At 36.8% G+C, this 16174-nt stretch overlaps 1 protein-coding gene across 4 annotated transcripts in view; it reads right to left on the reverse strand.

Moving 5' to 3' along the window:
- TENT2 (terminal nucleotidyltransferase 2) overlaps positions 1-15846 on the reverse strand; it is a 44383-nt gene extending 28537 nt beyond the window's left edge. Inside the window, exons 1-9 of one of the 4 annotated variants that reach the window (XM_027717193.2) lie at positions 15593-15846; positions 13805-13996; positions 13068-13205; positions 11781-12036; positions 10524-10638; positions 10311-10402; positions 9448-9514; positions 4581-4650; positions 935-1014 (exon numbers count right to left, since the gene is read on the reverse strand). In XM_027717193.2, coding sequence (XP_027572994.1) covers positions 935-1014; positions 4581-4650; positions 9448-9514; positions 10311-10402; positions 10524-10638; positions 11781-12036; positions 13068-13205; positions 13805-13959 — 973 coding nt within the window. In that variant the 5' untranslated portion in view covers positions 13960-13996; positions 15593-15846. The remainder of the gene's footprint in view (positions 1-934; positions 1015-4580; positions 4651-9447; positions 9515-10310; positions 10403-10523; positions 10639-11780; positions 12037-13067; positions 13206-13804; positions 13997-15592) is intronic. The other 3 variants (XM_027717194.2, XM_027717195.2, XM_027717196.2) reach the window with 3 other exon arrangements.
- Positions 15847-16174: the final 328 nt, after the last annotated feature.

The following is a 16174-nucleotide window of genomic DNA, read 5'->3' on the forward strand; positions in this document are numbered from 1 at the left end:
AACTGACCCCTCACCCATAGACATGAATGACATGATTATTTCCTAATTTTTTTAAGCTTGGAAGGAGATCCTTCTCCAGTCATACATCTTCCTGGACATACGAAGAAGTCACAGTTAACCAACTGATCCAGGACAAGTTGCAGACTCTCCTAGTAACATGAATATACTCTGACTAAAATATTAGTAAAAATTAACTAGTAAAGGTAGCTTCTATTGACACATTCGTACCCTAAATAGAAAGGAATTCCTTTATGCAAGAACTGAAGAACGTGGTAAAGGAACAAATGCAAATGCCCTAGAAGAAATAGCTTGAGGTACACTCTTTATGTACTTATCTGCCAAATGACACAGTGATGCTGAGTGAGAAAACTTTGGTACAGCACTGAGAGTGCTGTTCATATTACCTTCCTCTCAGAAGTCTGTTTCACAGTCTCTCCCTAATATGCAAACTCCTGAGGAGACACAAGCCAGTTTTGATTTGGAGTTTGTATAAACACTGAAGTAGTATTTTGGATTTTCCAAGAAAAGACTCTAACAGCATAAAGACACAACTAGCTATCAGCCACACAGCTTGTCAGTGGCTGTAAGGAAATAAAAGAAATTAGAGATTACACCGCTAGATAACCATTAGTATAATGACCTTGTTATCTCCAGAATACTTGAAGCAGCCCTTGTAGTAGATATGTGGACCTTAATATGGAGAATCTTTGTTATCTTCTGAATATTGTAATATTCAATTAAAAACATACCTCATATGTTTTCTCATATATTTAGAATGAGTAACAAGAACTTAGAGCTAACTAATGCAGCTAACTAGGTAATGATATATATACTAACATAATATATTAAACTGAATTTTAATAGTATACCAATGCCAAAATACAAACTCAAAAAGAAAAATTTATAGAAATAAGAAAATACAACAAAAACTTACTGAATGCATAGGTTCTCAGAAGGAATGTATTTCTTATCCCTACAACATTGTTTACATTCAAGTCGAACTCCACATAGCTACTGGGAAGAAGAAAAAAAAAATCAAGCACCATGGTATTCAGTTTCTGAATGTTTATTACCTACTTAGTGACAGATATGGAGAAATGTAATTTTAATATAAAACCCTAGAAACCTTCTTCAGAGCTTTAAATGCTGTCATTTCTACAATTTTGTTTATAGTACCTGAATTGCTTACAGACTGAAATTCCATTGTTATAAAAATATAATTGTTGTTTTACACAAAGAATACAAGTAGATCCAAATTTAGACTCTTCCTCCCAACTAGACTTGCACTACATGATATAGTACGAATTAAGAGGTTGAAAGGCGAGAGTCTAATGATGGTCAGAGATAATTAAGACTTTGAAATAAAAACAGGTATGAGGTAACACTGCATGTTCTGCAATAAAATAGTTTTGATAACTTTAATTCTGTTAAGAGAAAATAAGAACAAGGCAAACAAGCACTAACAAGCTTTACTTACAGCACATCCCATCCCCAAGTTTGAATTTCATACTGCATATGGAGCACAGCTACTCACAGTACTCAAGAAACAACATTAAACTCAAGGTCAATAAGCCACAGCAACACTAACTTGCAACATGAAGAGCCTACTGTTGACAAAGGAGTAGCTATCTGCTATGTACAGCTATTTCTATTTTATATATCTAAGTATCAGTCACTATACGTTTGCCCAAATGTTCCTTCAGCTTTTCTTACATAAGGGGAACATGGACCTGAAATTCATTAAACTGGGTAAAACACATTAATTTGATGCCTACAAGCAGTTTTTTACACCTTTAGCTATATGAAACATTATTTGCATCAAAAATACTACATAATTTTAAACATGAATTAACATCAAGCATGACTTTTTACGTGTTTTAAGAATATAGTACACATCAGTATAGGAAATAAACAAACTTGAACTACCACTTGACAGTTGCAAATTTAAGCATAAACACCAGTAAGAACATTAAGCATGTGCAAATACAATTAAAAAAATATGTCACGTGGCATGTGTAATTCCAGTTAATCCAAAACTGACAAGATTACTATTTACCAGACATCAACTGAAGCAAGTTCTATTGCAGTTATTTTGTACTTTACTATGCACATTTAATAGCTGGTGACATTATGGCAACTGAAAAAGTTTTCACTGTTGGGCTCAAGTTCTACTAAAAGCACTAAAGGAGAGAACAAGAGTCAACTGCACATCAAACGTAGCAGAAGAGGAAGTTTTTGTATTCTCTATAGTACAAAAATCTTGTTAACAAACCACAGGCTTGTTGGGAAGCAGAGACAGCATTGGAATTCTTTCCTAGGAAAGACTACCCAAAAAAAGGTAAGATAGTAACTCTTAAAGTGCTAAAAAACCCACAACTTTTAAGATGAAAAAGGAGAACAAACACAAACTGAATGCTTTCTTATTCACCAAATCAAAGTAAGTTGCAAACTTAAACAACGTCATTTTCAGGTATATATGGACCATTGGTAACACATCAGAATGCGCATCTCCAGATACAGAGATACCACCCAGGGAATTTTACCATCTTCTCCCAGCAGCTGGGCATCAAGAAAACTGGTTTTCACAGGAAGCTTGTCATGTTTAGTTTCCAGTTTTGGCAAAAAAAAGCTTAGTGCCCTGGGTACAGAATATCCAATGCATTTTTCAAGACCTCTGTGAAAAAATGAACGAGTGTGGGTGTATGTGTATATATGAGCCTACAAAAGTCAGAAGACGGTAAGTGATTAGAAAGAGACAGATATTTAAATAAAATGACAACACGTGGGTGGAGAAGACAGGTTATATAAGAAAAAGATAACTGTAAAGACAGAAAATAAACAAAACCAAACACCATACAAAAAAAACCCCAACCCAAAGTCATGTCATTCCCTGCTTCTCCTCTCTTCCACAAAAGCAACACAGGAAACCAGACGGCAAACAGCATTGGTTTTTACTCTGCAAAAATATAATGTGCAGTTTCTAGTATAAGAAGATTATATTTTGCTCTAGTTCTTTAAATCATGTCTGTAAGGCATATAATTATCATTACTTACTATTTTTTTGAAAGTGACTGTAGTATGGATTATAAATGCCTTCAATCTTCTCATACAATCACTTTCATACTTAAGGTTTCTTTTTAAAGTTTATTTTCTGATTTTAAAGTGGAAAAAAAATTCCTGCTATTATCCCACAACTTATTCAATATTTGCAAAAACAATTTACCATTTCATGTATTATGAAATGACTAGCATTGCTCTATATAGCTAAGCCATAGAACCCAGATTTTAACTTGACAAGTATAATACTTTCAGAAAGCACGGGAGAAATAACCTTCTGTACTGTTAGAAGAGAAAGTTACTAGATAAAAAAATATTCAAATTTTTAAAAGGTAGACAACTATACGGAGTAACTATGGGACTAGGCGTAAATGAAGGAAACAGTATAAAGTGAAAATCCCTACAAGTGTTATATAATCTCAGATGAAAGAAAAGTTTAAATGGACAATACACATTAGTTCAAACTGTAAACATGACCAGATTTAGTTTTACCATGGCAAGGTTTCTGCTCTGATAAAGGCACACTGTGATTAAAAAAAGGGATATGCTTTTAGAGGAGATGCCAGAGAAGTGGGTTCATTTGTTTTCATGAGACAGATACAGGGTTGCAAAATTTTAAATGCATATAGAGGGGGTAAGACAGATAGAAGAAAGTTGTTCCAATTTACAAAAATAGTGAAACTATGTTACTATATGAAGCTGATACACATCAATCCTACAAAGCTAAGCCAATAAACATAGGAAGATTTGAACATTACTCAGATTGTTAACATATTTCAGTGCTTTGCATGACTTTTTCCTCTATCAGATACTTTTATCATACATAATAAAAAATACATCATTCTCTGCCCTACTACATCCCTCTTATTCTCTCATGTCTTTATAATGAATATATAATGAATACTACAATGTATAACACATCCACTTCTCTCTAATTACTTCCCCCTTCTAAACAAAGGCCACAAAATTACTACCTAATAGTGTGAATACAACATGCAATAATATATTCTTAAACACGGAACATCTCCCTAGAAGACAGAATTTACTCTCTAAAATGAACAAGACCTTTTTAATCAAGAAAACATCACAATAAACTAAAGTTCATTTTAGCGCTGTTTGTATAGTGTAAATACTGTGAATTAGTCCTTAAGTAGCTTAGTAGTTACGTTTGCACAACAAGCAAAATTAACTTTCACAGCAGTTTTCTTCCCGCCATTGTTTTTCTGTTATAAACCATCTGTCAACTGGATTCCACTATGTACAAATAACTCATAGAAATATGGGATGTACTGCTTCTAATTCACATCACAGAAACCAAACAGCATTTCAACCATAAGAGGTGTTTCAGGCAATCAAGGAAGTAAGCTGATTGCCACTGCAAGCTAGCTGAACAAAGCTCAAACACAACTAAGGCAACACACAAATAAACAGGCATGACAGCAGGATTACTTCTTAGGACAGCACATATATGGAGTACTTTCCCATATCAAAGTCTAAAAAATTGTGTTGAACAGAATACTTGCCTGACTTTATCCCTGAATTTCACTATTGGCACTTTTGCTCTAATCAGCTGAGGTCGCTCAATGTAGCTTGCTGAAAGGGAGAAAAATATGCAATTAAGTTTCATGTAAGATGCTGATCTTAATAAAATATCCTAAAGTGGAGTCATATTGACTGATTTATCACAAATAGTAACTTGTTAAATTTAGCAAATATATTCTCAGAAGGGTTGTGCTAAACTAAGTAACCTTTAGCAACTGCAGCAAAAATACAGGAGAGTGGGTGAAAAGAAAATAACTCTAAACGTTAGAGAAGGAAGTAGAACATTAGAGATTTTGCAGTGGGAAATATATTCCCAAAAATTTGAACATAATGAATACAGTTCTACAATGCTTTCATGGAACAGTACTTGTAATAGAAATCCTGAATAGTTATAATTAAGGTTCAAAAATAAGGGAGCAAGAACATATCCAACCAGGATGGGCAGACACTTAAGCTCAACACTACAGTGTAGCAACACTACACTCAGCATGCAATCAACTGTATTCTTTTTAATTGTGCCTAATTTGCTTACAGTTGGAATTATGTATTTTAATGATCAAAAAATTAATACAACTGTCTTTATTATTCATTTACTACTATTCACTCATAGACTTAAAACTTGCTCTGAAAACTGCTCATTTGAACAATAAACCACATACCAAGAATGTTGTACTGTAGAACGGGACAACACTTTCTATCAAAGATGGCATAAGCTGTATCTGCCCTTTTCTTTAATAGTGATAGAACATTCACAATCACAGGATGGCACTTCAGATGATTATCCACACAGTATCAACACGTAGGCTCAATGCCAGACCATCCAAACCCACACATATTGAACTCTGCCAGACTCACACAGTGTTACCAAATGTACCCTTTGCACTCAGCTCTCCAAAACTGTTTTATCATATTGTTGTGATTTCCCTATACTTCATGATACCTCAGCCTATGTTTAGCAGTTGCCCACAATCAATAATGAAAAATGTTCCCAAGAACATTTCTTCCCAAGAAAGAAAAGTAGAGCCTGTAGGTTACATGCTACAAATTTGGGCAAAAAGAACCATTTTAGTAATTTCTTCGGTTGCAAAGTCTAGGACCACTTGAATTTGTCCATATCTAACATCATACATTTTCCCATTGGTTCTACAAATTAATGTCAAATTAGTATAAATAAGTATGACACAGCTAGAAGTAATACGGATTAAAAATAACCTTGAATAAAATCTGATATTTTTCCCTCCCCAAAAAAGGTGAAAAGGAATTTCTGTCAGTTTGGATAGCCACCTGGATTAAACCACATCATCTCCACCGCTTTTGGATGACAAATTCAGATTTAGTGAAATGCTGCTGTGCAATACTCAAGTAAAACAAACTTAACTTTTTTTCTTGAGACTTTCCAAAACTGTTTTATGGATACACATGTTCAGATACATTTGACCTGAGGCAATCCCTTCTCTGGATTTTAATGCATTGTACAAGCCTAAGTAACATACAGACTGGCATTCAGAGTCTGTATCTTACAGATACAGACTCTGATAATCTTACTAACTTATTAATGTTAAAGGAAGAATCCTTAAGAACTTCAATTCACATTCACTGAATGTAAAATTTAGTACAATTTACACACGCATTCCCTCTTTCTAGCTTCGCCTTCAGACACATTCAAGCATCTTTCCTCCTGCATCCCAGAACATTCTTAAAGTGAAGTTCTAAAGTATACAGAGCTCTCTGCCTTCTTTCATTACCAAACTTAAGACAAAGATTCCCAACGCACTTGCACATGGGAGACAAGGGTGCATATTTATCTGCATGCCATAGCAATTCAACTTTCCTCACTATGACCCTTCCCAAGTGCTCTTCAGAGGTTAACCAAACTCATTCTTAGTGGCAATCCACTTCCAAACACACTCCTGTCTCAAATGCCTCACAACACTTGATGGATGCTTGTGCCAAATTAGTTGACTAAGAAGAAAAGATACATCCCAAAACATAATCCCAATCTGTTTCAAGGGGGAAGTTAGAAGGAGCAAATAGGAAGTTAAAAGGCAGTTAACTTCCTGCTGGTATCCTCTTTCTTGCCTCAGAAAAATGACACTGTTAGCAGAGTCTGTATTGTTATACATAAAAGGGAAGAAACAGTCGCAAATACAGAATGTGGAACTCTGAAACACATACAGATTGAATAAGTGCCTTAGCAAACTGACTATGTGACCTTGAAAGCTATGACCAGAGAGGCTACACCAAAATACATGTAAAGAAATCTACATGGCTGCTCCACAGTTTCAGGCATGTCTGTGAAAAAGTCATGAACACCACTTCAGCTTAGCAAAAAAGAATATAATGGCTTCAAAGAAGGCTAAGCACTGCTTCATAAATAATTTATTCATGCACAATTTCAGATTAAACAGCTTAATTCTCTCTTTCCTTTTACAGAATAGAAGATTGGGAATTGGACAAAACATTAATCCCAAACACAGTATATGCCAGAAAGATCTTTCACATCCCGGACGTGTAGCCTGGACTCATTCATTGGGTTATACTATTGAAGGAGAAACTGGGCAACACAGAAGTCTGATCACATTTTTGATGAATCTATGAAGGCACAAGCAAGCACAGGATGAATTAACTGCTGATTTTTTGGAATTCACTCGCTCAACTGCATAGTCCATTTGAGTTCAAATTCCCCTGCTCATCCCAGCTATTGCACATTTCCTACTAGACAACCATTAGGCAGATTCCACTCTGATACTCCAGCCTCAACACTACTGCCCCTCTTTGTAAATCTAAGAGAAAAAGAGCTCTTTGTTATTTACGCAGATAGTAAACACCAGTCAACCCAATATTGCCAAGTGTTTTTCAAATGAATCCTGCACAGATGAACCCGAAGAGAGTACTCAGTCTGACATTTACTCTCAGTGGTCTGGATTATAATCTCTTCAATTATCACTCCAAATTGATGTTTCACATTTCTAAAGACATTGGCTTGAGTGTACATTTCTGGGAATGTTAGCCAATATTGTAAAAAAATGTATATGCATGTATCTGAACAAATAAATCAGGAAGTTACATGCACTCAGCTAGTCTTTGAAATGGACGATATATCTGCTATCCCCACATCTCTGCCTTAGGAGAAACACAATACATAACAAGTCCCACAAAAACAGTGAATAAATACCAAAACCTTTTTCCTACTTTTCTCTGAGATTAGATTATTTAAAAACAGAACACATTTTCATTTCACTTGGTATTCTAGATGCAGAATGACAACACAGAAAAGCCTCTGCTCTAAGAGACACTAAGATAGGCTAAAATTCCTTGCTCACACTTGTTACCTTTTGCAAGCTTGAAACTGAAATAAGATGGAGTTTATACAAATTTTGAATCCACTCCCTAAACCTCCTAGAAGGAAATACTAATCTAACAACCACATTTAACTGTACATAAAGGATGAGAGATAGCACTTAAAGTTCTGAAGTTGATTTACCTAACACAAATGGTGAAAGAGACTGATCTAATCAGCACTTGGAATGCTTCTTCATTTGGCAATCATGGAATTAAGGTGAAATAAGCAGAGAATCACATCTCCTGTTGCCTTTATTTTGGAATATACAGGAACATCACACAACAAAGAGGAGGATGCTATGAGAGGCACAGATAGAAAAAACTGAAATGATCTGGAAAAAGGTTAAAAAAGCTCTTGAACTTTACCTACATCACAAATCTCCTCCTTATTTCTTTTTGTCCTTTAAGTCTTTCACAAAACCAGAGCAAGTACTTAATTATAAGTAACATCTTATCTTTCTTTCTCTTGTTATTTCTCTTACATCTTGGCACATACTTTATTAGCTTTGATGTTTGGCCCAAACTATGTTTATTTCCATTCTCTTGTGTGAAGCACGGGGGAGTCTTGCATTCCAGGGAAACCCAGATTAAATTTTGGACTCCTTATGCAAATGTCAATATACAACAGTAACAAGCATTAAATATCAAATGTCTATTCTGCAAAGCATCTATCAAATAACTCTTCAAAGTGAGCTGTTAAAATCTGTGTGCTCGCCCGCCAATGAGGAAATTTTGAAGATTACACTTAAATTTATGGTTTGTTCCTTTTAGCACTGCAGGATCGTTCAGAACATCAATACAAGGAGTAGCATCAAAGAATGTACCACAAGTCTGAGAAACAGGGTGATAAAGTCATTGATATCCGTAAATGTCTGGCTCTTTTACAATTCAAAGGATGATACAAAAGCCTCTTTGAAGTAGGAAGCTTTCACATTTAAATTAAGAACTGCCCGTGTGAATTCTTCATCTGAAGGGAGTCAAAACAACAGCTTACAAAAAGTATGAATTGATCTGTTTTATCTGTATGTGCTGGTACTATCAACATTCAGTGATTGCTTCATTAGGCACCTAAGGTAATTTTTTCACACCTATCAAGCCCTCCCTGCCCCCTAAAAAATCAATTCTACACAGTGACATTTATTTTACAAATTCTTAAAGAGTATTTTTCCCAGGAAAGCAGTGCAATCTAAAAGAGTAGTAAGGGTTCACTAATAGAGGTTTCCCAAAGAGAAATCTACCCCCTTCTCATTGTGTTCCACAATTAAAAAGCCACTTGAGATATTACCTGTTACTGAAGTTGACTAGTTTTCAAGAAAACCATTATGTTTTCCTAATTACCATCACCAGTACCAAACAACATTACTAAATACTTATAGCTTTGCTGGAAACAGTACTATGATGAGAAGCTAGACAATATGCAATTACATACAGTAGTTGCAATTGTGCATCAATACTTCTTCCAGAATTGCCAATAATCTTACCACCTCACTGTAGCCAGGAACTTACAAAGTTTAGTACTGAAGAGTTTTTGAACTGAGCTGAGTATACGTCTCGCTTCAGTCTTCTGATTTACCTGAAATATGATATTAAAAGTAAAGAAAAAAGTTGATACCTCTTATCTAAGTGTTCCAAGTAAGCATGCTTTGCTTTTAAAATGAAATTAATTCTGTGAATAAGACATGAACATGTACATCAACACATTCTACAGCCTAGATATAGATTTATCATGGCAAATGCCAGATAGAACAACCTATATTTAATATTCAAAATAATTTAAAAATCACAGAATTAGGTGATAACCTAGCCCCACTTACACAAAAATGTACTCTCCTTCTGTTTAAATGATGCTTCAATTCTTTCAAGATTATGGTCTATTTAGATTTCTTTTTTGTTATATCTTTTCTCTCAAGCAAAATTCCACTCATAACATTTTCTATCACTAAAAATATTTAAGATATTTTGCCTATCAAGTTCCTTCTTATACTTGATCATTAAACTAGGTACCTATGAATCTAAATAATGATATAAAAAATCTGACTTACTAAAAGTTGTTTCTGCATCTAGAAAAAATTAGAGTTCTCTAAACAATTTTCTTCCTCGTTCTACACACTTACTTCTGCTTGGCTGTATTTTTTTTTCACTCACAAATTGAAGGCAAAGCTTATTTTTTAAAGTTTTATTAGGTTTATAGGGTTGAATTTATATCTGCAACATTACTTGGCCCATAGTTCATAGCTATTATGAATGCAAAAATATGTTATTAAATCAAAAGGATTTAACCATCTGTTTATCATTTTGGAATCCAGCCTTTTAACAGCACACACATAAAACCAGACTTTGTTTTAACTATATAGTTTTAAATTACTTACTGGTTCTTCTTTAACCACCAGGCACAAATCACCATCACTACTACGAGTGCCAAATCCATTCAGAGAGGATCCAACCAAATAAAGTCTGCTCTCTGTAATAAAAGAATAACAGCAAATAAACATGATGTGACACATAACAGTTTGAGAGGAAGGAAAAACTGCGAACCTGAAGAACATTCAAGCTGGTATTAAGTAACTAAATTCAAAACATACGTGGAAAAATTAGCTGAATTTCTCTCTGGAGTTCTGTTCTGCAGAGCTCTTTGCTGTTCAAATCAGAGGCCTGTTGTCGACACGCTTGAAACAACTCCAAAACCTGTTGACTTAACTGGACACACACATCCAAAAAGTAAAGATACAGAGAAGCGAACATTCTTTCCTGTCAGATATGTAATTACATAAAACAAACACAGAAGTTATTTTTTTTAAATGCAAAAACCAGCATCACTTCACATGACCTCCTCCATTGTCTAGAGTTTTACTGCACTTAAATTTCATATTGATTAACACCCTCAAAGAAACTTCTGCTAGTTTTCAAATTTAAATTTGTTCAATTTTTATAAAATGCCTATCCACAGGAAATAATTTTTGCGTCATCAGTATCAGCAGCCTCTCAGGAAACAGGTAGTAAAAGACTAGAGATATCTTCTGCTGACTTTAATGTCAACAGTTTGCCTATCAGTAGGTGAAAAAATTATTAAAAAAACCATTTTAAATTAGCTTTATTTTTTATCCCACACAAACTATTAAAGAAGTAGTCAGATCTTTGTTGGAAGGAGGTATTAATTATTTTTCTTTCACAATACTGCTATATGCTATATTCAGCAGGCACATTCATACTAAAAAAAAAAGCTTCTCTCATGTGGATGCAAAAAAAGTATCAAGACTGATTAGCCACATGTTTTTATTGTATTTATTTAAAACAAGAAACAGTTCAAAGCTACACTGTCCATCTAAAGAAGGCATTCTCTTCTATATTACAGAAAAGCTACAACCATAACTTTTACATCCTCTTGAAAAGAGGTAGAAGACATCTTTACAGGCCCAAAACTGTATTTATTCAGAATGCACTTCTCTCATATTACCATGGAGCCTGTTTTTTTTTAAAATCTGGATTCTCCCCCCCCCCCCCATATCATGTGAGAAATGGACCATTCCTCCAATTTTTACTTCCTGGAGCAGATATGTAGGTTTCCTGACATTAGTATGGAAACCAAACAACACAAGCAAATAACACGCTGACCTTCCCCACCCCCGAAAAAAATATTCCAAACCCAAGCACACACATGGGGTTATACAGAACTCTAGCAGCAGCTACATTTATTGATATTCCTTCTAATGACAGCTCAGTGATAAGAGACCCTGTTACACTGTCAAAAACCTTGCATAAATTTTTGTGGTCTCCCATAGCACCTCTGGATTCTGCCTACTCAGAAGGCAGAAGTAAGCACAAGCACAGAAAGTTACTACCGCATCTTTGGCCAGAGGGAGCCTGGCTTCTGTAGGGTCTGGAAACAAAGTATCTCGCAACGGAGGGACACATCTAGCTAAAGCTGGTGAGCCACGAGCGAGGAACGATGGAGACTGAATCGAAATTGGTCCTGGGAAGGAGTGTTGACGTTCTTCTGGTAAAGGCACGGCTTGGTTAACCACAGTTGTGTCAGAATTCTGTGAATCAATCCGCTGCCGTTTGACATTATGTGAAACACTTTGTTCACTTTGCCTCCTAGAGAGAGGCGGGGGAGGGGGAGGGAGGGAGAGAGAGAGAGAGGGAGAGAGAGTGTAATTCCTATAGTTCGCAGCTTAACCCTATGATTAAAAGACAGTTTCTACAAAGTTCAGATACCAACATTCAATGATGTACCTAGATATTATCCTAGATATTATGTGAAACAAACCTGGAATGGGAAAAGAGACCACGCAACTGCCGAAGTGCAGTTACCCTGGAAGTGAATTGATGCAGCTTAAAGGCAAGTATCAGCACTAACCAACCTAAACCCAAATGACAGGTTTGGTTAAGTTGATTGCAAATCTCCCAACATGGCACAGCCTTCTATAAAACAGACTGCTCAAGAGGAAAAGATGCATGCAGCGTGAAATGAGAAACTTCCTTAGTTCATGGGATAATTATAGTTCCTTACTCAGCTATAACTTAATAACATATTGTACTTATTTTTTCATCTGTTAGATCTGAAAGAGAAAGAGCATACAGGAAATAGTTCTGAAGACAGGTTACATAAACTTTCTTCCCTCTCAGCTGATTCACAGAATTATTACAAACACATATCAACTACTATACCTGAATCTGTATGTAAGTTTGAATTTAACGCTTTGTATTTGAAAAATAAAGCATCACATAAATAAGAAAATCAGGAAGAACATGTAATGTGTCATGAAAAACAAGACATAAAATCTTGAGGGTGCACTCTTTAACAGGAAAAGAACATTTGTTGACACACACCTGTTTATAGTCAATTACATACAGACTACAATTTATTGTAGCATTAAAAAAAATCACCTAAATCACAGGTCTGCAAGCCTACAGCTGTTGGAAGAGAAAACCTAGGTACAGGAAGTCACTTATGAGTACTAAGATTCTCAAAAACATGAATGCTTCACATTACCTGTTTCATTAAAAAAAGTATTCAGTATTGCAATTTTTAACATAACTCAAGTTGCATAAGTAATTGATACTAGATGAGCTTTGCCATGGGTACATTACAACCAGTGTTAGTCATATACATACAAAGAACTTACTTTCTTCCTTGAAACGATGTGAGGGCACCTGACGTAGACACTGGACTGACATTTCCATAAGTCATTGGTTGCAGTGTAGCAGTTGAAGTAACAGTTGGAGTAGCTGCAAGGTTCCCACTCAAAAGAGCTCTAGAAAGACTACAGTCCATAACTATTATTATTAAGATAAGGTGATTTTTATGGATTGGTAGTTCTTGTTAAACGAGTACTAAACTCTACAAGTCCTGTCATTTTTTCTCTTAGAAGCAATAAGTCTTTCTTTTCCATTCAAAACGAAAACATATTTTAGTATATGATATGTACTTCATTAAAAACCAGAAAATTATCATCCTTGACAGCACATGTGTAAGAAGGAGTTAGCAAACAAATTAACTTAAGGCACTGTTAAATTCAAAAGTCAAAAGAACACTATAGTGTCTACAAATATAGACCCAAGAATAGATGTTTCTTCCCCTTCACATCTTCTCCCTGTTCTTCCCAACAAACAAATATAATTGAAGCCCTTTAAAACTGAACTGTGGATTAACAGTCAGTGCAACGGCATTTCATGCACTATGCACAATGCAGGCGAGTGCTAAGACTTGCAGGTCACCAACAGAAATTATACAGCTCTGTTTTACAGGTGACACCTCCATATTTTTGAAGTTCAATGCAGTTTAATGTTAAAAATAGTGAAAACCATCCGCCATAAACAGAAATACTTCTTTCAAACCCAATCGTCACCTTGCTGTACTTACACTGCAGTGCGAAAATTCAATGGAGGAACAACAGTTTGCTGGTGAGAAAGAAGAGTAGGAGGTATATTTACAGGAAGTACATTGAAGAAATTACTCTGTTGCTGATGCTTTGAAGGGAAGGGTAGACGACCCAAGTTGAAAGAATTTGGGAACATGCTCCTTTCTACTTGAAGTGAACATGTATCCTTTTACCTACATGAAAAAAAAAAAAAGAAAGAATGGTATTGAAATTAGGCAAAAAGAAATACTAGTTGCCTTTTAAAGTCTTGGTTTAAAAATTCAAGTAATCTAGATTATACTTCCAAGAATTGCTACAGAGAATTGTCATTGCAGGCTAGTTTTTATTGCCTTTCAGGACAAGAAACTAAATAAAAATACTGTACACTCTAAAGTTTCACAATTACTACTTACTTTATGTTTTAAAATGGATTTTTATTTGCTCCTCTCCATTCTAAATTTAATTTTTGAAAAATTACATGTCACAAGGTATAAGAATGTTCATCTCAAGGAAAAGCAATGCATTACAGTGGAATATGTTTCATATTCAAACATTCCACAATAAGGTCCACAGTATATGGGAAGAAATACTTGACTACACCATAAGAACATGAAGATGCAGCAGATCACAATCTATAAGTTAATATTTTTTTCATGACACGACACATAAAAAAGCAGCCAAATTATGACAGGAATTGCAAATAATCTCCTCATGCTTTAAGAATATCATACATATAGTAATATTTTACTGAATGGCCTCTGTGATAAAAAAATATAGGTTTACTACCTTTTAAACTTAGAATTGATTCTGGTAAAACTGGCCATGTTTAACCTCCTGGGACAGCTTTGACTGTCAATGCAGGCAGCATTAGCACAGAGCGCAGGAAAATGAGTAACAAGGAGTTTATGTGCTCAGGTTTGACTTTGTTCCTTACTTCATTTGATGACAACCCACACTAGTGAAAACCCAGTAATACATACATGGACATCACTGCAATAGCTCCATGAAAAAAAAGTATCAGGATTAATGCTCTCACAGTTCTTCCTCTTTCTTTTTTTTTCCCCTCTTTGGAGAGGTGGATGAGGGGAAGCATTATGTACTAATGTAAGTTATTATTTGCATGTTCACTTTCAATTCTGCTAAATGAACGAACCGAACTGCATGTCAACAAAGTCACTTGACATTTACATTTAATATGAATCATTATTTATGTGCTGTCTAAACTCTTTCATTTCTCGTAGACAGAACAACTGTTAACACGCCTCATTCCTCTCCGAGCAGACCAGGCACTCTTCACACCACATACAGGATATGAAAGCCGTTTATGGAAACAATTAGCTAGTAATAGGACCATTCATGAGAATCCAAGAGGTGCAGAAGAAACACCATTTAGCCTTTGAAGCAGTAAATACCAGGAAGAGAAACAGCAGAGGAGTTACCTTTCACACACCAAAACAACGCAGCAACACCGCTGCCTCACAGCAGCGACAGCGACAACTACCGTGCCTTCCGGCAGAGATTACATCGGCAGGAACTACCAGGCTCTCCAGAAAGAGTTTCATAAGTTACAGTCCCGGTACCATTGTCCCGGCGGGCACCGTTTCCAAACCAGCGCGTTCTTCTGGCAGAGCCAAGTGCCCCGTGCAGGGAGCCCGGCTCACGGATCCCCGACAGCCCCTAGTGACACCGCCAGGACAGGTGTCCGGTGCCACTGCCACGCCTGCGGCCCAGGTCCGACCCCCGGCACCGCTCCCTGTCACATCCACACGGGATCCACACGCGATACTCACGCCAAGCCTGGGTGGAGGCACGCGGGGCGGGCCCGCGGGCAGCACCGAGCAGGGTCGGCAGCGGAGACCAGCTCTGGCAGCTGAGCGTCGCTCGGTCCGCCGGATGCAGGGACGCCACAGGAAGCGTCCGGGATGCGGCGGAAGGACTCGGGATGCTGCAGGAAAGGCCCGGGATGCGGCAGGAAAGGCCCGGAATGCGGCAGGAAGGTCTCGGAATGCGGCAGGAAGGTCTCGGAATGCGGCAGGAAGGGAAGGGCCCCTTCCGCCGGCTCTTGCGCCACTTCCGCAGCGCTACGGGCAGACGGCCCTTAGGGGCCTGGTTGGGCGGAGAGCGGGGCGCATGTGCGGGGTGGGACAGGGACAGGGACAGGGAGGGGCAGGAGGCGTGGTAACAGTGCCAGCCGGGCATAGCGGGGCTGTGAGAGTAATGTCCGTGCAGCTGGTTTGCTTTCTACAGGTGCTGGCCGACTGTAATTGAGCTGCCGTTCAGGAGCGTGTCAAAAGTATAGTATTTGGCTAAATCAGTTAGGATTGTAGGTGTGCTAGGATAAACCTGAGGTCACGAACGGGCTGAAATGCCTG

Source organism: Pipra filicauda, unplaced genomic scaffold, assembly GCF_003945595.2.
Source record: "Pipra filicauda isolate LSUMZ 115617 unplaced genomic scaffold, ASM394559v2 scaffold34_size3990699_pilon, whole genome shotgun sequence".
Classification (NCBI taxonomy): domain Eukaryota; kingdom Metazoa; phylum Chordata; class Aves; order Passeriformes; family Pipridae; genus Pipra; species Pipra filicauda.